We start from the raw sequence: 20,565 nt of genomic DNA on the forward strand, positions 1-20,565 counted from the left end.
AGGTGTCCAACAGTATGCAAGATAAAAAAAGAATGTCATTTTGTGTAGCAGACTCTGCAAAAAATTTCCAAACCGCAATCATTTCTGTGGCAACCTTGATTTACTAATTCTCTAGATTCCCTGCCTTTTGATGTTAAATATTATTCTGAGGTTATTTGGAAGTGGGCGAAAATGCAGCATTCCATTTGCCTGGCAAATCCCCCCTGGAATGCAGCTCCCTTATCCGGCGTCCTGTTGCTTTTATTACGAAAATATTTCTGCTGCACAGCATGAAGCTAGTGCCCCCGCAAAAAAGAGAAAATATGCTGCGCCAGGATTCCAGCTTAGCCAACACTGAAATTCGCTTTGCCTGCACCTGAGACCATAATTGAGGAATATTTCGGTACACACGAATCCGCAGTGAGCAGGTTATGTTAAGCACTCTAATGGCTCCAGAGGGTAGCGGGGGATGGCAGGGGATGGTTCAGGGTGGCTTAGGGTGGTCTAGGGTGGTGCTGGGTGGAAGGTTGCGGGTTACATGGCCAGGGCGCAAACTCAATGCGAAGCAACAGCGGGCCACGAATTACACCGAAATGTTTTCATCCAAATTTGGGGCAGACTTGTGTGCATAGATGGGGGCTTTCCTTTATGGAGGGGGGTGCCCGAAAATTTGTTGGAAGGAAGGGGGGCGGGATGTGCGGCGCTCAGCAGGGCATTTTGGCATGCTGGCTGGATATTGCGACTTCGACGTCAGCAAACCGCCAGCTCTCATACTCACAAAGGCATACAGCAGAGGTCATAACAATAGCGAGACAAGAAAATTCCATCGTTCCAAAATAATCTTTCAAAAAAGATTAATTCCAGTATTTCGTTAACCTTTAAGTCTTTTCCTAGAGATTTTAATAAATGGGGGTAAACTAAGATTGATTACTTCAATTTGATTTCTGTTACACTTTCGGAAATTTTAAGTAGTTAATGTGTATTAAAAATAGGAAAAATTTAAAAAAATTAACAAAAAAAAACAAATGAGATGTAAATATGTTTTATAATTTTTGTAGAACTAACAATACCCATTTAAAGTTTTGTATAATAACTATTTAAAATTCAAAAAATTATCTCAATTTTGACCTCTACTGTTCTCCTGTGTGAGTATGTGTGTGACGCCTCCAAGTGTGAGCGAGACGGGTGGAGTGCGAAAAGCTCCCAAAACCGAAATGTAACGGGAAAAGGTGCGACGGAGAGAGGGAGAGTTGTGCAAAGGGTGCGGGGATATAAGCTTCGTTGTGTTACTGTTGATGTTGCTGTTGTACATGTTGCTGCTGTATGCGTTGCTGCTGTTGTTGCTGCTGTTGAGGCCACTGTTACATCAGTGTTGCCAGGATTTTGGCGCAAAATCAACTATTTTTTTTCAGCGGGAAATGTAAAAAATCGGAAATCCTTCAGAAAATGCAAGTATTAATATTCCACACCTTTTTTTTATTATTTACTAAATATTATAATCAAACGAAAAGGTAATTTGGTTTAGAGTGTTTTAAAATTTAGTTTTATATTTGCATTTTAAGATTCATTTACTAAGGCAAATGATAAAACAGTTTTTACTAAAATAAAAATAATGGAGTTATTTTTAAGGCAAAAGTGATGTGATTTTATACAGAATTTATTTACAGCATATATTTTTGAAATAAATATTTTTATTATTTTTTTTCTAGCTTCCTTTAAGCCGTCCTGTTGTAATTGTTGCTCCTGCTGTCTGCACTGATGTTGCTCGCGTTTCCCAGGCTCATGTTGCTGCCGCCGATGTTGCTGGCCTGCCGTCTTACATTTCGGCTTTCATTTCGATTTCAGTTTCAGTTTCCGCTTCAGTTTCGCTGCGGAGTTGGTCGCGTGCACACTCGGCGCTCTTCGTGGGGAAAAAGAAGCCTGGAAAAGCATCCGATTTGCCTGTTTTTTTTTTCTGTTCCGTTGTCGCTGGCTTTCTAGCCTCTGAGTTTGCTGCTGGCTTGGCAGCCCAGCTAGTTCAGTTGGTCAGCAAGGCAGTGAGGCAGCAGTGAGTAAGTGAGTCACTGTGTGCGCTAGTTAAGTCCAAGTTCGTCCTCCAAATGGGCGAGCGGGAGGCGAAAGTCTTTGCCCCACCACCCCCCTTCCTGCGGCGGCAGCCAAATTATTTATAAGGGACAACACAACAGCAACTAGTTGGAAAACAACAAAAAAAAAAAGAAGGAGAGGAAAGGAAAGTAAAGGAAAGAAAGGAAAAGTAAAGGAAAATCGCGGAGGAAAAGCGAAGAGGAAAACGCACGCTGCCACAGGCGACACTTTGCTCTCGTCGGCATACGCAAAACAAATACAAATTTTCGAAATACATTTTACGCGCGCGTGAAGAGGAACGGAATTACGGCGAAAAGCTTTGGGCAATCTCCGCAAGCCCCAAACACACGCCCACGCGCAGCCAGGAAAACGCTACGAACGCCACGAAATGGTGCAAACCAGTGCAGGTAATAAAAAAGTGATCGGCACCTGAAAACCGACCGAAACCCTTACTTGATTTTGTACACATCCTAACAAAAATCTCAATTTAAAAAGTTATAAAATCCTGTCTGTCTGATTTTCACATAATAAAGTGCCCTTAAATATTATGAAATTTTAAAAACAATTGCTATAGTCAAAGAATATGTAAAATAACCTTTCTTAATAATTTTATTATATTTTCCAACTCGCTTTTTTGTGTTTCTTGTACTTCGCTAAACAAAAGTTTAACAAACGGCAAACGGGGCGTATGAGTGATACGCATTAAAACCCCATGACTGCCTTTTGTTTTTGCCTTGTAACACAAAGACGCAGTTTTAATTTATGGCGAATGGTAAACAATGTCTGCGAGGTACAAAAAGTACAGCTGAATTATATTAAATATTAATATTAATAAGTAAATGTACATACTAAAATAATGTTGGGCTGATGATTTGGATACATTATAATATTATTTTATATATATATATATTTATATATATGATACGTGAACACGTGTGGTGGCCAGATTATTCCTGCATTTCTGCACTCGGGCATCGCTATTCATATTTTATAATTTCGCAAGAATTTCGTGACTCCGCCCGCTCGCAGCGGCTAAAGCGATGAAAGCTTCATATGCAAATATATATACCCATAAACCATATACCATATCATATTTCATATATATATGATATTATTCATTCAGGTGTGCAGGACTTGTGCAGGCTTTTGTCAGCTGGGTGGCGGATTGTGGGTGGTGGATGGTGGATGGCGGGTTTATGGCTGCATTTCCCGGTAATCCTAATCCCTGGCAATCAATGCAACTGCTTTAACTTCCCAGTCACACACAGTCAAGGACACAAATATGTATGCTCGGCTCCTCGGCCAGGCAATTTACTCTGGCCCGCCTTTCTTTGCACAATTTATCTATGTGCCGTTGGGATAAGGATAAGCCCCCTCTCTATCCCCCTCATTTTCCGTGGATGGAGTGCAAGTGGAGTGGCGGCCACTCGTATTCCAGCCACTGAAAGTGCTTTTAATTTGATTAAAGCAACAGGTAAACTGGCTTAATTGCTTCTATAATTTAATTTAATATTTTAATTCGATTTATTCACCTGCTCTCTGACCCTGACTTTTAGCCTTTGGCCCAGGCTTCCGTTTTTTATGAAAGCAATTGCTTAAAATAAATCAAAAGTAATTTTTGGATTTTATTTTTATTTCTTTAAAAGTAAATATTTAACTGCTGACTTAAAATAATATTTTCATTTAAAGTAAAAGACATTTTTATTTCAAAGTTAATTTTTTCAGGATCACTGGTATTTTATTCATTGTTTGTAAATATTTCAAAAATATGGAAAAGTTGCAAATATAAAGAATATAGTTATTTACAACCTTAATTACTTAAGCGATTAAATTAAATAATTGACAAAATATTTATTTATTAATCGACATAATAATTAGGGTTTTAAAATTATAAATACAATTTTTTTTTAATATTTAGACAATAACGAATTTACTGACAGTTTCTATACTATTTATGTCGGCTGTTTTAAGCCATGTCTGCTTAGGTCCCCGCTCGATCCCCATCGGTATCTCCTGTGCCAGACAGGACGGACATCCCGTGGTCATTCTACTCCCGGGATTCGCCGGACTGTAGTCCAATGTCCGGCGTTCTGGGACCTTAGGTCAGCGGGGGTTCCGTTCGTCCAACTGGGAAGCTGGCTGATGAGCACGGGCGTAAAACTTTTATGAATGAACCTCGATTGGCATTGGTGGCATCGAAAGGCGGCAATTCCAATGTGCCGTATGCCGTAGTCAAGGCGGGGGCGTTTGTTTATGTTTTAGCTGCTCGGCCTTGCCATTCGCCCAACCCACAGCCGCCCACTTCGCGATATTCCCGATGACGTGGCCATCGCCTGGCAATGTTGATGATGATGATGTGGCCATCATCAATTGCTCAATTATGACATTAGCTAAAAGCCAAGAGCTGTGAGCTGTGAATGGTGAATGGTGAGCGGTGGACTCAAGTCGGCCTCGATGGGATTGACTTGGCTGAGTTCTGGCTCAATGTCGCCCATTGCCGCATATTCTGAGATCAGAGTGGGTCGCAAAAAGAAAAGAAGTCATCTGAAATGGGTTGAGAAGGAAATTACAAAATTTTGAATTTTATTTTAATAAACAAATTGAAATTTGGCGAAGAAAAATAATTTCTTGAAGTCTGATATTAATGTAAATTAAAAAAGTGTCTAAAAGTATGCTATAAAAAATAGGGCAATGTATTTTGGCACTTTTTTCAATTAAAAATATATCATAGCATACTTTTTGACACCCAATAAAGAGATTTAAAACTGCAGAGATTTCGGTGTATACAGAAATATCAAATTTAAGAGCATAAATATGCAAATTTGTGAGTATTAATTGGGTTTTTAAGCTACACGTTCCTCGTTCAACAAGTGCCAATATAGAGTAATAAGTGACATATGGGTTATTAAAAACGGCTGGTCCACCCCAAAGTACATACGACCGTGCACTTAACGCCCCGTTGACAGTAAAAGTAACAGAGGTCAAATGGAAAGCCCTGCTTGTGCGAGTGTGTGAGTGTCTGTGTGTGAGGGGCACGTGTGTGTAAAAGCACTGGTCACAAAGTATTGCATACTTCTCGTCGATTTTCAGAGTATGCTGGCACTAAAGAGTATCTTATTTTTAAATATTAAATGCTATTTAGTGGTTGGGGCTTACAATAGAATTTATAAGTGGTTTTCCTTTGGATTTAGGGAGAGAAAATATATTGTTGCCTACTTTTAGACACCTTTAAAAATTATTTCGAATTTCATTCTTTTTTTTTTATTTTTATGACACATAAAATTATAAATTCTTTGTTAAAAGTAGAGGGTACATTTGGTGCCACAATTTAAAGACCATATGTTCCGGGCACGTCCTTCTGTCTTTCATGACAAAGCCATCAAAGTGTGGGCTTACTGTCAGCGACAGAGTCGTTATCCTGACGTGCGTGTGTCCTGCGTCCTGTCAGAGCCATTAATATTAAAGCCCAGGCTAGGCTCCTTCAAAATTAAAAATCCACTGTCTGGTCATCATTAATTTCATGTCAGCCCGTTTGCTCTGCTCCCCTTTTAGCTCTTTTTACAGCAGACCCTCTCGATACACCAGTTGTGTCCCGAAAGTTGGTCCTTTGCCAAGGACATCAAAGACTCAAGGGGGTGGGGGTGGGAGGGCAATCAAATAGCACAAGTTCTTCAAAGGGGAACATTCCTAAATGTCAATCAAATGCCTGGAAAAGAAATCGCATTGTTTGGCCATTCTTTTTTGGAACTGATAGTTGGATGGACAGATGAATGTCATCAGATAGAAATTCGTTGGAAAAAAATGCCAAAGCTTGTAAGGCAGTCGAAAATCTGAAGAAACTCTTTAAAAAAATATTATAGGAATTTATTTAGTAAATATAAAATAAATATAGATATCACAAAACTGTTGCCTGCTTTTTGGCGCATTTTCTGCGATTTAATCAGAGATTATTCGATTTAGCAGTCGAAAACCTGCAGAAACCCTTTAAAAAACATTAAGGGAATAAATATATTTTTAGTAAATATTTTTATAAAAATAAATAAAGTTTAAAATGAAATAAAATGCTTTTTGACGCATTTCTTGCGATTTAATCCGAGTTTAATCGAGCGCCAAAAGTCGTGGGTCGTGTTTAAGGTCAGTGCATCCATCATGCGTCACCCAATCATATATGTATGTATGTGCCTCACCCACGCCCTCTGACCTTTGCTGGCCCTGCACTTGATGCATTCGAAATGGCAAATGGAAAATAGGAAATGCAACTGTTTCTGTTTCTGTTTCTGTTGCCGTTTCTCCTCGGCCTAATTAGGCATTCCGGTGGGCGGTTGCTTTCCAGCTTGCCAGCTTGTTCGAGCGCAAATTGCTCAGATTCAGATTCAGATTGCTGCTCCTTCCTCCATCGTAAGCTGCTTAAATGCCCCGTGCAATGTTTGCTTTGCATAGACTTGACTGCAAAACGCCCACGGCGAAGGAAGAACTGCAAGTTTTTGCCCGCTTTTCTCCGGCGAACAGAAGGAGAATTAGCGCAAAGTTCAGAGGTCAATCGAGCCGGGGCGCGTAGAAAACTGTTGAGAGCCCAGCGCATATAATTTTAATTGCAAAGACCAACAAATTGCATTTGCCCGAAGCGTGGGTGTAAAAACTGCAGGCTCCATCGCCTCGATCCTCGAGAAGCCCCGCCAACTTAACTGCGAAAAGATTCCGTCTCTGGTATTTCATTTACGGGAAAACTGCACAGATTCCCCAGCTTATCCCTGTTTTTTTGCAATTTTCACAGCATTGAAAATCACTTTTGTAGGTGGGAAACGGCACGTTTAACTCTTAAAGGGATTATCTTTAATGTATATTTACATTTTTCCCAGAACTGAAAAGATGTTGGCAATTTCTTTTTCAGTTGGTGTGCATAGTATTTTCACAGTGCGTGGAATTGAATTTGATGAATTTTATTGGATTTTTGGTAGAAGCTAGAATTTTTTCTTTTCGTTTTTTTGCTGTAACTTTGCCAAAAATGGTCCTACACGCAAAATAAATACTGTTTTGAACAGATAACTAAATAATAAATAAATCCATGACACTTTCCGGGTGATCTTGAAAAAATAAAATTTTCGACTATTTTCAATTTTTTTATAAGGGGGTACATCATGATTTTTTACGAAAAATGGCAAAAAAATAAAATGTCCAGGTTTAAATGACAATCGATTGGAAATTTAACAACGAGTTCAGAAAGGTATGACAATCCATATTTGGATCAATACTTCCATTGTTACGGTAAAAAAACGAATTATTTTTTTGTGAAAAATTAAAATCTGGATTTTTGGTACAAAAATGGAATTTTTCTTTTCGTTTTTTGGCTGTAACTTGGCCAAAAATGGTCCTACACGAAAAATAAATACTGTTTTGAACAGATAACTAAACAAGAAAAAAAAACCATGACACTTTCCGGGTGATCTTGAAAAAATAAAATTTTTGTCAATCTTCCATTTTTTTATAAGGGGGTACCTCATGATTTTTTTGCAAAAAATGGCCAAAAAATAAAATGTCCAGGTTTAAATGCCAATCGATTCTAAATTTAATAACGAGTTCAGAAAGGTATGACAATCCATATTTGGACCATTGTTATGACCAAAAACCGAATTATTTTTTTGTGAAAATTTGGAAATTAGGTTTTTGTTTTCTTTTTTATTATGCGGTACATCATGATTTTTTACCAAAAATTGTTTTTAATACGAACTAGCTGATTTGAACAGAAACATGGCAAGGCACAAGACCTTAATAATGAAGCTAATAACATTCCTTGTGATTGTGGATTCGAGGTTATTTAAGCGCACTCAGACATTAATTTTGCCCGCCGATTCCGTTCAATTAAGGGTCTCTCGGTCCTCAGTCTCCCCCTAAACTTCGATTGCCCTCTCCTGGGATTTTCCCGGGAAAATCGAGTCAACGTTTTCCTCCGGTCTGGCTGCGGTCTACTCGAATGCGAACAAGCCGCACTTAATGCAGTTTGCGTGTTGGGGCCCAAAACACACACAATATGTACAAATACATTAGAGCGTAATTAATGTCGCAGTTTCTGGCCATGTATATATTTATTTAGTTATCAGCTTATGCGGGTGTTTCTACATTTTCTGCGAGATAGCAAGCCCCGAAAAAACAGAAACAACAGATGTCTATCCGATACAATGTCGTTTAATGAGATAGATACTCAAATAAAATTATAAAGAAAATTGAATGAACATAGCGAAAGTGTGTAGAAAGCTCACAAATAGTTAGTAACTATTTAACTATTTTAATTGCAGATTCAAAACTTTCTCTGCCTGAAATTGCCACTGCCTTTTGTCCACTTAAGTCTTTAGCTTAATTCCATAAAAATAGTTGTCAGTTTAATAAACTCACAGGCTGTACACACATATGTATAAACCTACATATTTGCAGCCATGTGCTTAGATTTTGATTTTAGATAAAAGCGTTTGAACAATGTATGGCTATTCAAACGGAAATTAATAGTTGTGAAAGTTGCCAGACGGGAAAGTCATTAAGAATGAATCAAATAAGAATGTTTTTGGGGTTTTATAAAAGTTTATGTTATATATTTGATTTCTTTAAAGGATTTTTAAGAAAACCAAAAGCCTCTTAAAGAAAATGTAAGAAGAATCCATTTAATTCGCCATCACTCCTTGTTACAGCCACAAAAGCGGTTCAGGGTCATAAAACCGAAATTAAACGAAACCTCAGAAACATCTATAACCGCGTCCAGGTCGAAAAATACAAAAATATCGGGTGGCAGGACGAGCAAAATGCGGACCAGCGAACAGCAAAACGGATTTTCGGGGCGATGAAAATAGAAACATTTTATTTAAAATGCTGCTGCTGGCCAGGAATAGCCAACCACACGAAGGGGAAGGACCCCCGATTTTCCCACCGATTTTCCCCCATTTTCCACCTCCCCTTAATTAAGGTTCGACCTTGGGTGCGTGTGTGTGGCCCAAAATGGTTATTAAGCCTGTTTAAGCCATCAATTGCTATTTGGTGGGGCAAATGAATTTACGATTACAGGAAGAGGACTCCACTCTTCTAGGACGAAGGACGAAGACACCCTCTATGCTGCCCTGTTACCCTGTTTCCCAGAACTTGGCACAAACTGAAATTGATTTTCACTGCGGCAAATTTCGCTCTTGATTGTTCCTGGGGATAATTGATAAAGTTTCTTGCAGGGCTTCTGGATTCTGTTGCTCGAGAGTTTCCTTTTCCACTTGCCACGGGGATTCTAAAACGAATTTTGTGGGATTGGCTTCCTCTCGGATTTTCATTTTCATTTTGATTTTGATTTTCACTTGCCCTCCTGATTGATTGCCCATACGCCAGGTGGGCAAAGGAAATTTAAAGCTGGCATGTGGACTTTTAAAAGGAGCTTTTAATTGGCATTTAAATTGGCTGAGAAATTTTCAGATACCCGAACTAAAAGTACTTCGTCTTTTTGTATGAAATCATATCATATCATATATTGTTGCATACTTTTATACACCTATTTTGATAAAAGTGATTTTAAAAACCAGGATATTTCTATGGCCATTTTAATTTTAAAAATGTTTTAAAATGTTTTAATTCTATTTTTTACATTTTAAAAATGAGGTTTATTCTTTTTTTACATTTTAATAATGAGTTTAAAAATTATTTACGACTCTTAATAAATTCATTTTAATCTAATCCACTTCTTTGTTTTATTTTAAATATATATAAATATTTAAATGTACAAATATATTATTTATATAATATTTAAATAAATTTAAGGGGCAATGTGTAAAATGTGTAACCAACGCCGGGAACTTTAAGGACGGCTTTTATGGCTTGCTCTGCCACCTATTATTGTGTGTGCTGACCTACAGCCTCCGCCTCTCCCGGCGGGATAATCGCTGGCCAAGACCAAGACCATCAAGGTCACCGTGGAGGTGACCCCCCCGCTCATCCCATCTCCCTTCCCATTGATGATGCTGCTCCGGCTGTTGAGTCCCAAAGGGTTTCCAACTTACTTTCGTGGCCAGCGCAAATGTCGATGGCACACTGAAAAAAAAAAACAGTTAACAGTGTACACTTTACAAATACCATTTACAATGTTTTAGCTAACTTAATTTATTCAAAGCTACGTTCTACAAGTACTGTGCAATTATCCGAGTATCTCTTAGTATTTACTTTCATTTGGCCGCGTCAACAGAGGCCAGGCAAACAAATAAATAAACAAATCAGCAAAAAGCAAATAGCAAATGGCAGATGGCAAATGGCAAGGGAGGTGTACACTCGTATAAAACTTTCTCTCCACTTTCTCCGCTTTCGCGCCAACATATTTGCATTTCCCCGGCACGATGGGGAAAATGGAGTTATTAAAACTTGTTGCCAAGGCTGCCCGTGCTGTGTGCATTTAAATGCTAATTACATGGAGAAGTGGGAGAAAGGGAAACTAACAACAAGTGTCAAATGCAAAATTAAAATGGTGCAACAAAAGAGCAGCAATTAAAATGCGGGGGCCAGCCACCCATTGGTTTTGCCACCCACAACCACCCATCTACACCCATCTCCTCCCACCGCCAAGGACACGGAATGGCGACAACGCGGTCGGCGTTCCAGACAGCGAGCACTTTGTTGTCGCCACAGAGCCACAGAACCACTGCCCCACCATCCACATCCACATCCCCCATCACCCATCCACATCCAGCATAATGAACCCAGCTCAGTGGGCGAGGACCATCAAGTTGCCAGTGGGAAGTGCATCCGGGAAACCCCAAAACCAATATCCATTCCGCCATCGATTTGGTAGAAAATAGATGAAGCTTTTTTACGATCCCTAATTAGGATTTCGATAGAATATTGACCTACTTTTTGTATCGCAATCAAATGGCTTTTTTTGTTGCTCATTGTTTTACTCATTATTTCTTTCCCTTTTATATGAAATAGATTTTTTTTAGTGCAATTTGAACTTGAAATACTTTCCAAAATTATAATGACCTTTTTATTTAATACTTAAAAAACAAAAAATTAAAAAATGTTTTCAAGCTATAGTTCTTTTAAATGAATTTGTGATAAAATGATGATAAATTCATGTAAGGTTAAATGATATACCAAAATAATACAAAATAAATAACGATATTTTGAACTCATGTTATAAAATGTAAATATTAAAATATTCATAATAAAAAATATTTTTAAAATTATATATTAATATACAATACATTAAATAAAAGGTATACCAAAATAGTAAATTATGATATACTAAGCAACGATTAGGTAAATAAGAAATCCTTTGCCAAAAGATCACCGTTCAACCATTAGAATTTCAAATTAAAGAGATTCCATCTGAGGATCATAATTTCCGTTTATTTATGGCCTTGCATTGGCGTATTTTATGACCTGTCCATTAGATTTGCACACATCCCATTCTGCATCTATTTCCATTTAGAAGTCGAATCCCTCGACCGATTCGCATTATTCATCATCCATCATCTGGGTGGATTTGTGAGTGTATCTGCATTTGTACTTGTATCTGTATATCCACCAGATACCCCTAGATGTCCTTTCGTTTCCTTTCCTGCGCTGTCCTGTCCGTCGCTCCAAATGGAAAACAATTAATGAAAATGAAAATGAAATTATACGTGGCCGGAGGCCATCATGAGTTTTGAGTGCAAATGCCATTAGCATTTTAGCCGGGGGAATGGATGACGATGGCGATGGCGTTTGAGGGGCGGCAGTCAACACATGGTGGACATATTGAGTTTCGCAGACTGCAGGACGAACATTCAGGACATACGGACCTTATATATATATATACAGGATATAGCGCAGGGGGGTCAATGTTTACTGGGCGTTGGCGCTGTGATTTCGTTTTAGGACCCGGCGGGGTTTACTTTTCATCCGACGTGTAATGTGTAATGTGTAATGTGTAATGTAATAATGTAATAGCAGGGGTTTGTCAAACATTACTATTATTTTGTATTCATTAAAATTACCTATTCGTGTTGCGCAACGATCGAATTTCCGCGACACGAATATCCCTTTGAGGATTCTAAATATAAAATAGTTTGCTTTTAGGGGGGTGGAAAACGAGTAATTGTAATTTATCGGTTACAAAATGAGGGAAACAATAATAATCACGTACCATTTGGCGTTTAATCGATTGCCTTGATTGACTATCAGTCACCGGTGACCTTTATGAATATAGATAAGATCATTTTATCACGGCGATTGTCTGTATGGACTTACGTTTTTATGATGGAAATGATTATTTTTTTGTGCGACTCATTTTTGACATTTTTATTGCACAAAATTTGATTTTGAAAGTTTGAAGCAATAATTACAATGAAAATATTGGTTTAGTTCACAACATAGGCAAATCTTTTAAATCTGAAAAAAAAGTAAATAAAATAAGATTTTATATCCAATTTAAGGATAGTTCTTGGGATTTTTATGTTTTTTATCTTTTAGTTCACTGACAAGGAAAATCTATTAAATCTAAAAATAAATTATATAAAGAAATACATATTTTGTTATTATCGACATAACAGCTCTTGTGTTTTTCATGTACTAAATAATTATTTTACAATATTATGGAAACGATATATATTAGTTTATAGAAAAAGAAAATCTATTAGACTTAGTAATAAATAAAATAAAAATCTTTAGGGGATTTTTTATATTTTTTATTTATTATATTAGACAAAAACTAAGGGATGCCCTTCTCTTTACATTACTTTCCCTTTCCAGATGGCTCCGACTTCAAGGAGCGGCTGATAGCCACCGTGAAGAAGGAGGTGAAGCAGCTGATGGAGGAGGCGGTGACCAAGAAGTACGTCCACGAGGAGAGCAGCTCGGTGACGTCGCTGTGCGGCGCTGTGGAGGCCTGTTTGAGCCAGGGACTCCGTCGCCGGGCTCTTGGGCTATTCAAGACCTCCTCGACGACGGCGCTGCTGCACAAGATCGCCAAGAGCTGTCCGGAGGCGGAGCACATCAGCAAAATGGTGCAGGAGATCGAGGCCAACGACCCGAGCAAGAGGTCCTCCAGCAGCAGCGACAGCTTCCAGCGACCGCCGATGCTCAAGAAGAGCAGCAGCAACTCGATGTCCACCGGCAACAATGCGGTGGCCAGCACCTCCTCCGCCTCCGCCTCCATCAGCGTCAGTGCCAGCACCTCCAGCATGTCCTTGGCCAGCATGAAGTGAGTTTCAGAAATTTCTTAATTTAATTTCGTAATAAAATAATGGAATTTCCTAAATTTTGTACATTTTGAAACAACTTGAAATCCAAGAGAAACTAATTTTTAACTTGCTGATTTTATTATACAACTTAAAAGCAGTTACGTATTTCTGGAGTTTAATTTTTAACAAAAGAAAAATATAAATACCACATTTCATTGTATTAAATGATGTTTTGACAAACCATTAAATAGCCAAAATTTCATAATCATTGTAATAGTATTTTAGTTTTATTACTTTATAAATTTGTTAATATTTATATATATTTTCGTATTTTCACCCCCAGATATTTGTGGATTCGGTTGGCGCTCTACGAGAAGCGACTCACCAAAATCATCGAGTATCTGGTTTGCAATGCCAGCAGCTTCTACGATCGCGACTCCCTGGTCGCCGATCCGGATTATGGATCCATTCTCAGCTCCTTGTTGGTGGGTCCTTGTGCCCTGGAATTTACGCGGGCCAAGACGGCGGATCACTATTGGACCGATCCGCATGCAGATGAACTGGTGAGAAAAGTCGTACAATTAATGAAAATTAAATATATCGTTAAGACTTTAATTTAAATATTTTTAAATAAATATTATTATATATATTAGATTATAATTATATAGTATACCCATAATTTAGATTTCAATTTCTAAATATATATTATTAATATAATAGGTATAATAATATACCTATATTTTGAAAAATTTAATTTCATGTCCAAATTATTTTACGTTTTATTAATATATTAAAAAAATAGTTTGTGCTTTGATTTAAAATTTTTTTAGCTTATTTTTTATTTAATTAAATACATATAAATATTAAATACTTTAATTTAAATACAAATTAAAAATCTAACTTACAGTTGATGTTAATATGATGTCTTACTACGAATATCAGATTAGTAAATAAATAATATATTTTTAATCCCCAAAAATCGCAGGTGCAACGCCACCGGATCAGCTCGTGCCGCCGATCCTCGTCGACCTGCTCCCGGCCGGCGATCATCAACTTCAAGCGGAGCCTGAACACGAGCTCCGACGACGCGAGCAGCGGCTCCTTCAAGTCGATCGCCTCGGCCAGTGTGGCCAAGGACTACGTGGAGTCGCTGCACCAGAATGCCAAGGCCACGCTGCTCTACGGCAAGAACAATGTGCACGTGCTGCCCAACGGGGTGGCCAATCCGATGCCCGGCTACCTGAGTCTGCACCAGCACATCCAGACGCTGACGATCAAGTGGACGCCCAACCAGCTGATGAACGGCGGCTACGCCGAGGAGGAGGAGGAGGACATCGACAAGGACCTCTTCTGGGCCTACGCCCTGAACATCAACGTGGACGAGATCGTCTACGTGCACTGTCACCAGAGTCGCCGCGAGGACAGCGGCGGCATCGTCATCCTCGTCGGCCACGACGGCGTCCAGCGGCCGCCCATCCATTTCCCGGAGGGCGGACACCTGCAGCAGTTCCTCACCTGCCTGGAAACGGGCCTCCTGCCCCACGGCCAGCTGGATCCGCCGCTGTGGTCGCATCGCGGCATCGGCAAGATGCTCCTCTGGCAGAGGAACATGCGCCGGCGCATCCTGCCCGCCGTCCGAGAGGCGACGGGGGCGGGGGCGGGGGCGGGGCCGCCTTCGGAGGATCCGGGCATCGACTTCGTCTTCCGCATCGTCAGCAAAAGCCGCCACGAGGAGTTCGGTGAGTGATTTAAGTAGTTAACATTAACTTAACCATTTTTTTTGCAAAGAAAAAATTTGAGGAATTAAATTCAGATGTAGCAATATAAAAAAAGAAAATTATTTTCTTCATCGGAAAATAAATTTCCTTCAGAAAACAAATACACACAAAAACAAAATGTATTTTTTTCAATTACTAAATTTTTTTAAAGATATTTGAAATAAACAAAACTGAAATTAAATACCCATTTACTTCATCAGAAAATAAATGTATAAAAATATATTTTCATTCAATTACTAAATATTTTGTTGTATAGATATTTGAAGTAAACAAAACTGAAATTAAATACCCATTAAATTTTCTTTCGCCGGACATTGAATTATTTTTTTTTAAATAATAATTAAATTATACTACCTTATATTGGATTTTTTTTATTAGTTTTTTAAAAAGAAATATTTTTAAATATTTGTTGAGATTAAAAATGATTCTTTTCCAAGTTTTGTATCATATGATAATGATGACATTTTTGCATATTGTTGCTGAAGCTGCCGCCCACTCGATCCTGGACTTTGTGCGCAGTGCTCCGCGGCGGGCGCAGCTGAGCAGCTGCTCCACCACCGGCAGCAGCGACTGCTCGAACAAGAGCCTCTCCATCGACCAGTGTCCGCTGGAGTCGCCGCTGACCCTCCAGCAGCAGCAGCAGCAACAGCAGCTGGTCCAGTCGCAGAACACCAGCATCGAGGCGGTCTGCTCCACGATGCGCCGCCAGATCATCTCGCGGGCCTTCTACGGCTGGAAGGCCTACTGTCGACACCTCACCACGGTGCGCACCCACCTGTCCGGGCTGGTTCACGCCAGGATTATGCCGGACGGAGAGGCAGAAGGTTGGTATTGGCTATTTTTGCATTTTTTATAAGGGGTTACATCATAATTTTTTGCGAAAAATGGCAAAAAAATAAAATGTCCAGGTTTAAATTCCAATCGATAGGAAATTTAAAAACGAGCTCAGAAAGGTATGACAATCCATATTTGGATCAATACTTCCATTGTTACGGTAAAAAAACGAATTATTTTTTTGTGAAAAATTGGGATCTTGGTTTTAGGTAAAAAAATGAATTTTTTCTTTTCGTTTTTTTGCTGTAACTTTGCCAAAAATGGTCCTACACGAAAAATAAAGACCGTTTTGAACAGATAACTAAATAATAAATAAATCCATGACACTTTCCGGGTGATCTTGAAAAAATAAAATTTTCGTAAATTTTCATTTTTTTTGTAAGGGGGTACCTCATGATTTTTTACGAAAAATGGCAAAAAAATAAAATGTCCAGGTTTAAATGCCAGTCGATAGGAAATTTAATAACGAGCTCAGAAAGGTATGACAATCCATATTTGGATCAATACTTCAATTGTTACTGTAAAAAAACGAATTATTTTTTTGTGAAAAATTAAAACCTGGGTTTTTGGTAAAATTTTGAATTTCTTTCTGTTTGTCTATTTGCTGTAACTTGGCCAAAAAAATAAAAATGTCCAGGTTTTAATCGATTGCCAATTTAACAACGAGTTTAGAAAGGTATGACAATCCATATTTGGATAAATATTTCCATTGTTTTGATTAAAATACTGTTCTTTTCGGGTGAAAAATCAGGAACTGACCATATAATATTTTTTTATTTATTGGCCAAGTCCTCTACATTATTGAACCATATCTTATCTTTCGAAGGAACAACAACTGAGGCAACTGAAGGTACTGAAACCACGGAATCAACCGAATCCCTCTGCACATCGGTTCCAGAGAAGCGCGGTTTGACCCGGGAGCGCTGGGAGGGGCTGCACGAGGACGGGGTGATGGAGGACGAGATGGAGTTCTACCGCATCATCTACTACGGGGGCGTCCGGCCGGAGATGCGGCAGGAGGCGTGGCCGTATCTGCTGGGACACTATGCCTTCGGCTCCACCGCGGAGGAGCGGAGGAAGCAGGACGAGACGTGCAAGCACTACTACGAGACGACGATGAGCGAGTGGCTGGCGGTGGACGCCATTGTGCAGCAGCGGGAGAAGGAGAAGACGGCGCGGGCGGTGGCCAAGCTGAGTTCGGGCAGTAATTCCGGCAATGAGAAGACGGTCAGGGCGGCGGATCTGGAGGCCGGTGGCGAGCTGGAGAACGAGGTGTTCGAGGACATCTCCGATATTTCCGATCCTGGGGATCTGGAGTTCGATGAGCAGCAGCAGCAGCTGCATCAGCAGGAGGCGACTGGTGGCCATCACCTGAGTGTGAAGCCCATTCCCAGGGCCATGAAGACCAGCACGGATTCGGGTCACGTGGACGAGGGTGATAACTTTAATGAGCTGGACGAGGATGAGGAGGAGGAGCAGAAGCAGGATGAGGGCAACAAGGAGCCAAGGCCGGAGGAACCACTCAATCTGGAGCCCAGCTGCTCCTCCAACTCCACGGCCTCCTCCTACGAGACTGTGGGTCCTGGCGGCACTGGCGGGCACCAGCCGCAGACCAGCGACACGCGCAGCGTCCTCAGCCCCGAGTACCTGAGTGCCGACGATCTGCAGCTGCCGGAGGACGAGGATGCAGTGCGGCCGACGACATCGCAACAGGCCAAGGCGGCCGTCATCATTACCAAGGCCTCCGTGGACATAGCCAACTGGGAGCAGCGGAGTCCCCGGGCGGAGGAGGCGGACCGCATGCCGACCGTGGAGGAGCAGGCCGCAGAAGTAGCCGGCGGAGGAGGAGGAGGAGGCGTCAATCTGGATGCACTGCCGCAGCCCAACTCCGCCTGCCCCTCGCCAGCCAGCTCCAATGGAGGTGTCTACAGTGTGAGTAGCTCTAGCTTATTTTTTTAGATTTTTCTGTGGTCTGTTTTCATTAAAATTAATTATAAAAATTTATATTTTCGCTTGAGAAATAGTTTCATGGGGCGTATACGTAATATGTTTATTTTTTTATTTTTATTTTAGAATTTAGAGTTAAGTGGTAATGTTAAGATTAAATAATACTAAAATACTTCAAATAGTCAAATAAGAAGCGATTCAACTAGGCGTATACGTAATATCTATAAAACTCTTTTTTTTATTATTTGTTTAATAGATTTTTTAGAGTGTAAAGTAGTTCTATCTTATTTTTATAGATTTTTCTCTAGATCATTATCTTTATAAATCTTTAAATAATCGACGTTCTCTTCTGAAAAATGGTTTAATGAGGCGTATACGTAATATGATTTTTGTAAAGCTTATATTTAGAAGTTAGAGTTAAATGGTAATCCTTTAAATAATTTAACTTACATAAACCCTTCTTAAATTTATTTTTAATAATACTAAAATACTTCAAATCGTCAAATAAGAAGAGATTCAACTAGGCGTATACGTAATATTTAAATACAATTTTTTTTTTAACATTTTTTTTGTATTATTTTTTAATAGATTTTTTAGAACACTTGTTTTATGATTATTTCCAAACTTTTCAGAGCGAACTTCTCGAGCAGTTCGGCCTGAATCTGCATCGGATCGAGAAGGATGTGCAGCGGTGCGACAGGAACTACTGGTACTTCGCCAACGAGAACCTGGACAAGCTGCGCAACGTGATCTCCACGTACGTGTGGGAGCACCTGGACGTGGGCTACATGCAGGGCATGTGCGACCTGGTGGCGCCCCTCCTGGTCATCTTCGACGACGAGTCGCTCAGCTACAGCTGCTTCTGCAAGCTCATGGAGCGCATGATCGAGAACTTCCCCAGCGGCGGGGCCATGGACATGCACTTTGCCAACATGAGGTAAATCTTTAAAATATTTTTATTATATTATTATTTCATTAATTTCTGTGCTCGATAGATCCCTCATCCAGATTCTCGACTCGGAGATGTACGAACTGATGGACTCGAACGGCGACTACACGCACTTCTACTTCTGCTACCGGTGGTTCCTGCTCGACTTCAAGCGGGAGTTAATCTACGATGATGTATTCGCAGTTTGGGAGGTCATTTGGGCGGCCAAGCACGTGGCCTCGAGTCATTTTGTCCTGTTTTTGGCCCTGGCCCTACTGGAGACCTATCGCGACATCATCCTCTCGAACAGCATGGACTTTACCGATGTCATCAAGTTCTTCAATGGTGGGAACACTACACATTCTATTATATATTTATATCATATTAATAAAATTGTAATTAATATTTCAGAAATGGCCGAGCGCCACAATACCAAGGCGTTGATCGAGTTGGCCCGAAGTCTGGTCCTGCAGCTGCAGATGATCATCGAGAATAAGTAGGGGAACCCATGGAGAACCCAACTATATAGGGGCGTTATGCTAGAATCTAGATCGTAGTTCAGTCAAATTTCGTTTGCCAATGTCGATGTCTTCGCTATAAAGTATTCGTACCCAAGAAAACCAAAGAAATCCCACTAACTGAAGCTGTAACTGTAGTCCTAATGGTTAATTGTACTCTTATGTCTACGTAAGTTCTTCCTAAACTCTCTACGCATATCCCCAGAAATAGAGGAAACCAGAAAACAGGGGCAGCAAATGCAAATGCAAAAGACTCTGAGCAAAAGAATGAAATCTTATACTTATATATACGATACGAGATGAATCCTTATACGACTGTATAGACAACTGTTACTCACACACTGCACTCGAACCTTTTTGTTTTCAGTGCTGTGCTGGTTTTTTGTACAGAAATCAAATATCATATTATATCAAAGGCAAATAAAAATTATCAATATATATGTACACAAGAAAAGTGCGTTTTAGCAGTGACTTCAGATCAACCAGTGTTATTTATTTTAGCTAATTCAAATAAATATCGATATTTTCTCTCTTTATTGTTTATAGATTTTTTCCATCATCGATGTTCTTAAAGATTTTGATCTGAAGGGGCTGTATTAGCAAATCGCACGTTAGAATATAAATAAAATACACACATATAGAATTCCGAAAGCGAACCCGACTTTCAAGCAAACCCAAGCAAAGGCAACTAAACTCTGTACCAGCGAAAAGTATCCAATTGTGTGTAACAATCAAGGCAACAATAAGTCAAGTACCCTATAATATCCATATATACACGGCATATAGTCGGATCTTGTGTGTCTATTATCTACATATATGTGTACTTTTAAGCTGCCAGGCCAAACCGAGTTTCATCTTCATTTAATCGTATCTTATTTTTATATAATATACATATTTATATATCTATTTTCCCCACTGTGTGATCTCTCTCTCTACACCGAGTATAAATGTTGTGGATTATCTTTATACCCTAATTATACTTGTACTCTTTGTAAACGTACCTTTCCCGGGACAAACAGGAGGTAGACGATACGATACCTCGGCTCCACTTTATCTCAATTACAAAAACCAACAATATATATATATATACACCCCCAAAATATGAATATGATTATATATATATATAGTATAAATGTATACAAGTACAAAGCAAATGACGTCGGTATGTTTGAAACGGAATTAATAAAATAACACATATACGATATATAGCTAATCAAAACCGAAGTTTTCGTGGCGGATGGGTAGATATATTAACATCAATATATCATCGAACGTACGATATATTCCGATCCATCAGCTGATCGCTGCGTAAACCTGTT

At 39.5% G+C, this 20,565-nt stretch overlaps 1 protein-coding gene across 1 annotated transcript; it reads left to right on the forward strand.

The window, feature by feature from the left end:
- The first annotated feature begins 1,859 nt into the window (after window positions 1–1,859).
- Window positions 1,860–20,384, forward strand: tbc (trabuco). The gene is made up of 9 exons (XM_070219114.1): window positions 1,860–2,471; window positions 12,811–13,261; window positions 13,585–13,804; window positions 14,227–14,980; window positions 15,505–15,843; window positions 16,680–17,785; window positions 18,433–18,737; window positions 18,796–19,073; window positions 19,140–20,384. Exons 1-9 carry the CDS (start codon window positions 2,453–2,455, stop codon window positions 19,226–19,228), a joined length of 3,561 nt encoding a protein of 1,186 aa, XP_070075215.1. The 5' UTR covers window positions 1,860–2,452; the 3' UTR covers window positions 19,229–20,384.
- The last annotated feature ends 181 nt before the right edge of the window (window positions 20,385–20,565 follow it).

The sequence above is a fragment of the Drosophila takahashii genome, chromosome X, assembly GCF_030179915.1.
Source record: "Drosophila takahashii strain IR98-3 E-12201 chromosome X, DtakHiC1v2, whole genome shotgun sequence".
In the NCBI taxonomy this organism is placed as follows: domain Eukaryota; kingdom Metazoa; phylum Arthropoda; class Insecta; order Diptera; family Drosophilidae; genus Drosophila; species Drosophila takahashii.

Bases quoted from the DNA above. Each gene is read 5' to 3' on its own strand.
- tbc (XM_070219114.1), top strand. The intron at 14,981-15,504 runs GTGAGTGATTTA...TTGTTGCTGAAG, and splicing joins AAGCCGCCACGAGGAGTTCG to CTGCCGCCCACTCGATCCTG. The intron at 15,844-16,679 runs GTTGGTATTGGC...TATCTTTCGAAG, and splicing joins GCCGGACGGAGAGGCAGAAG to GAACAACAACTGAGGCAACT.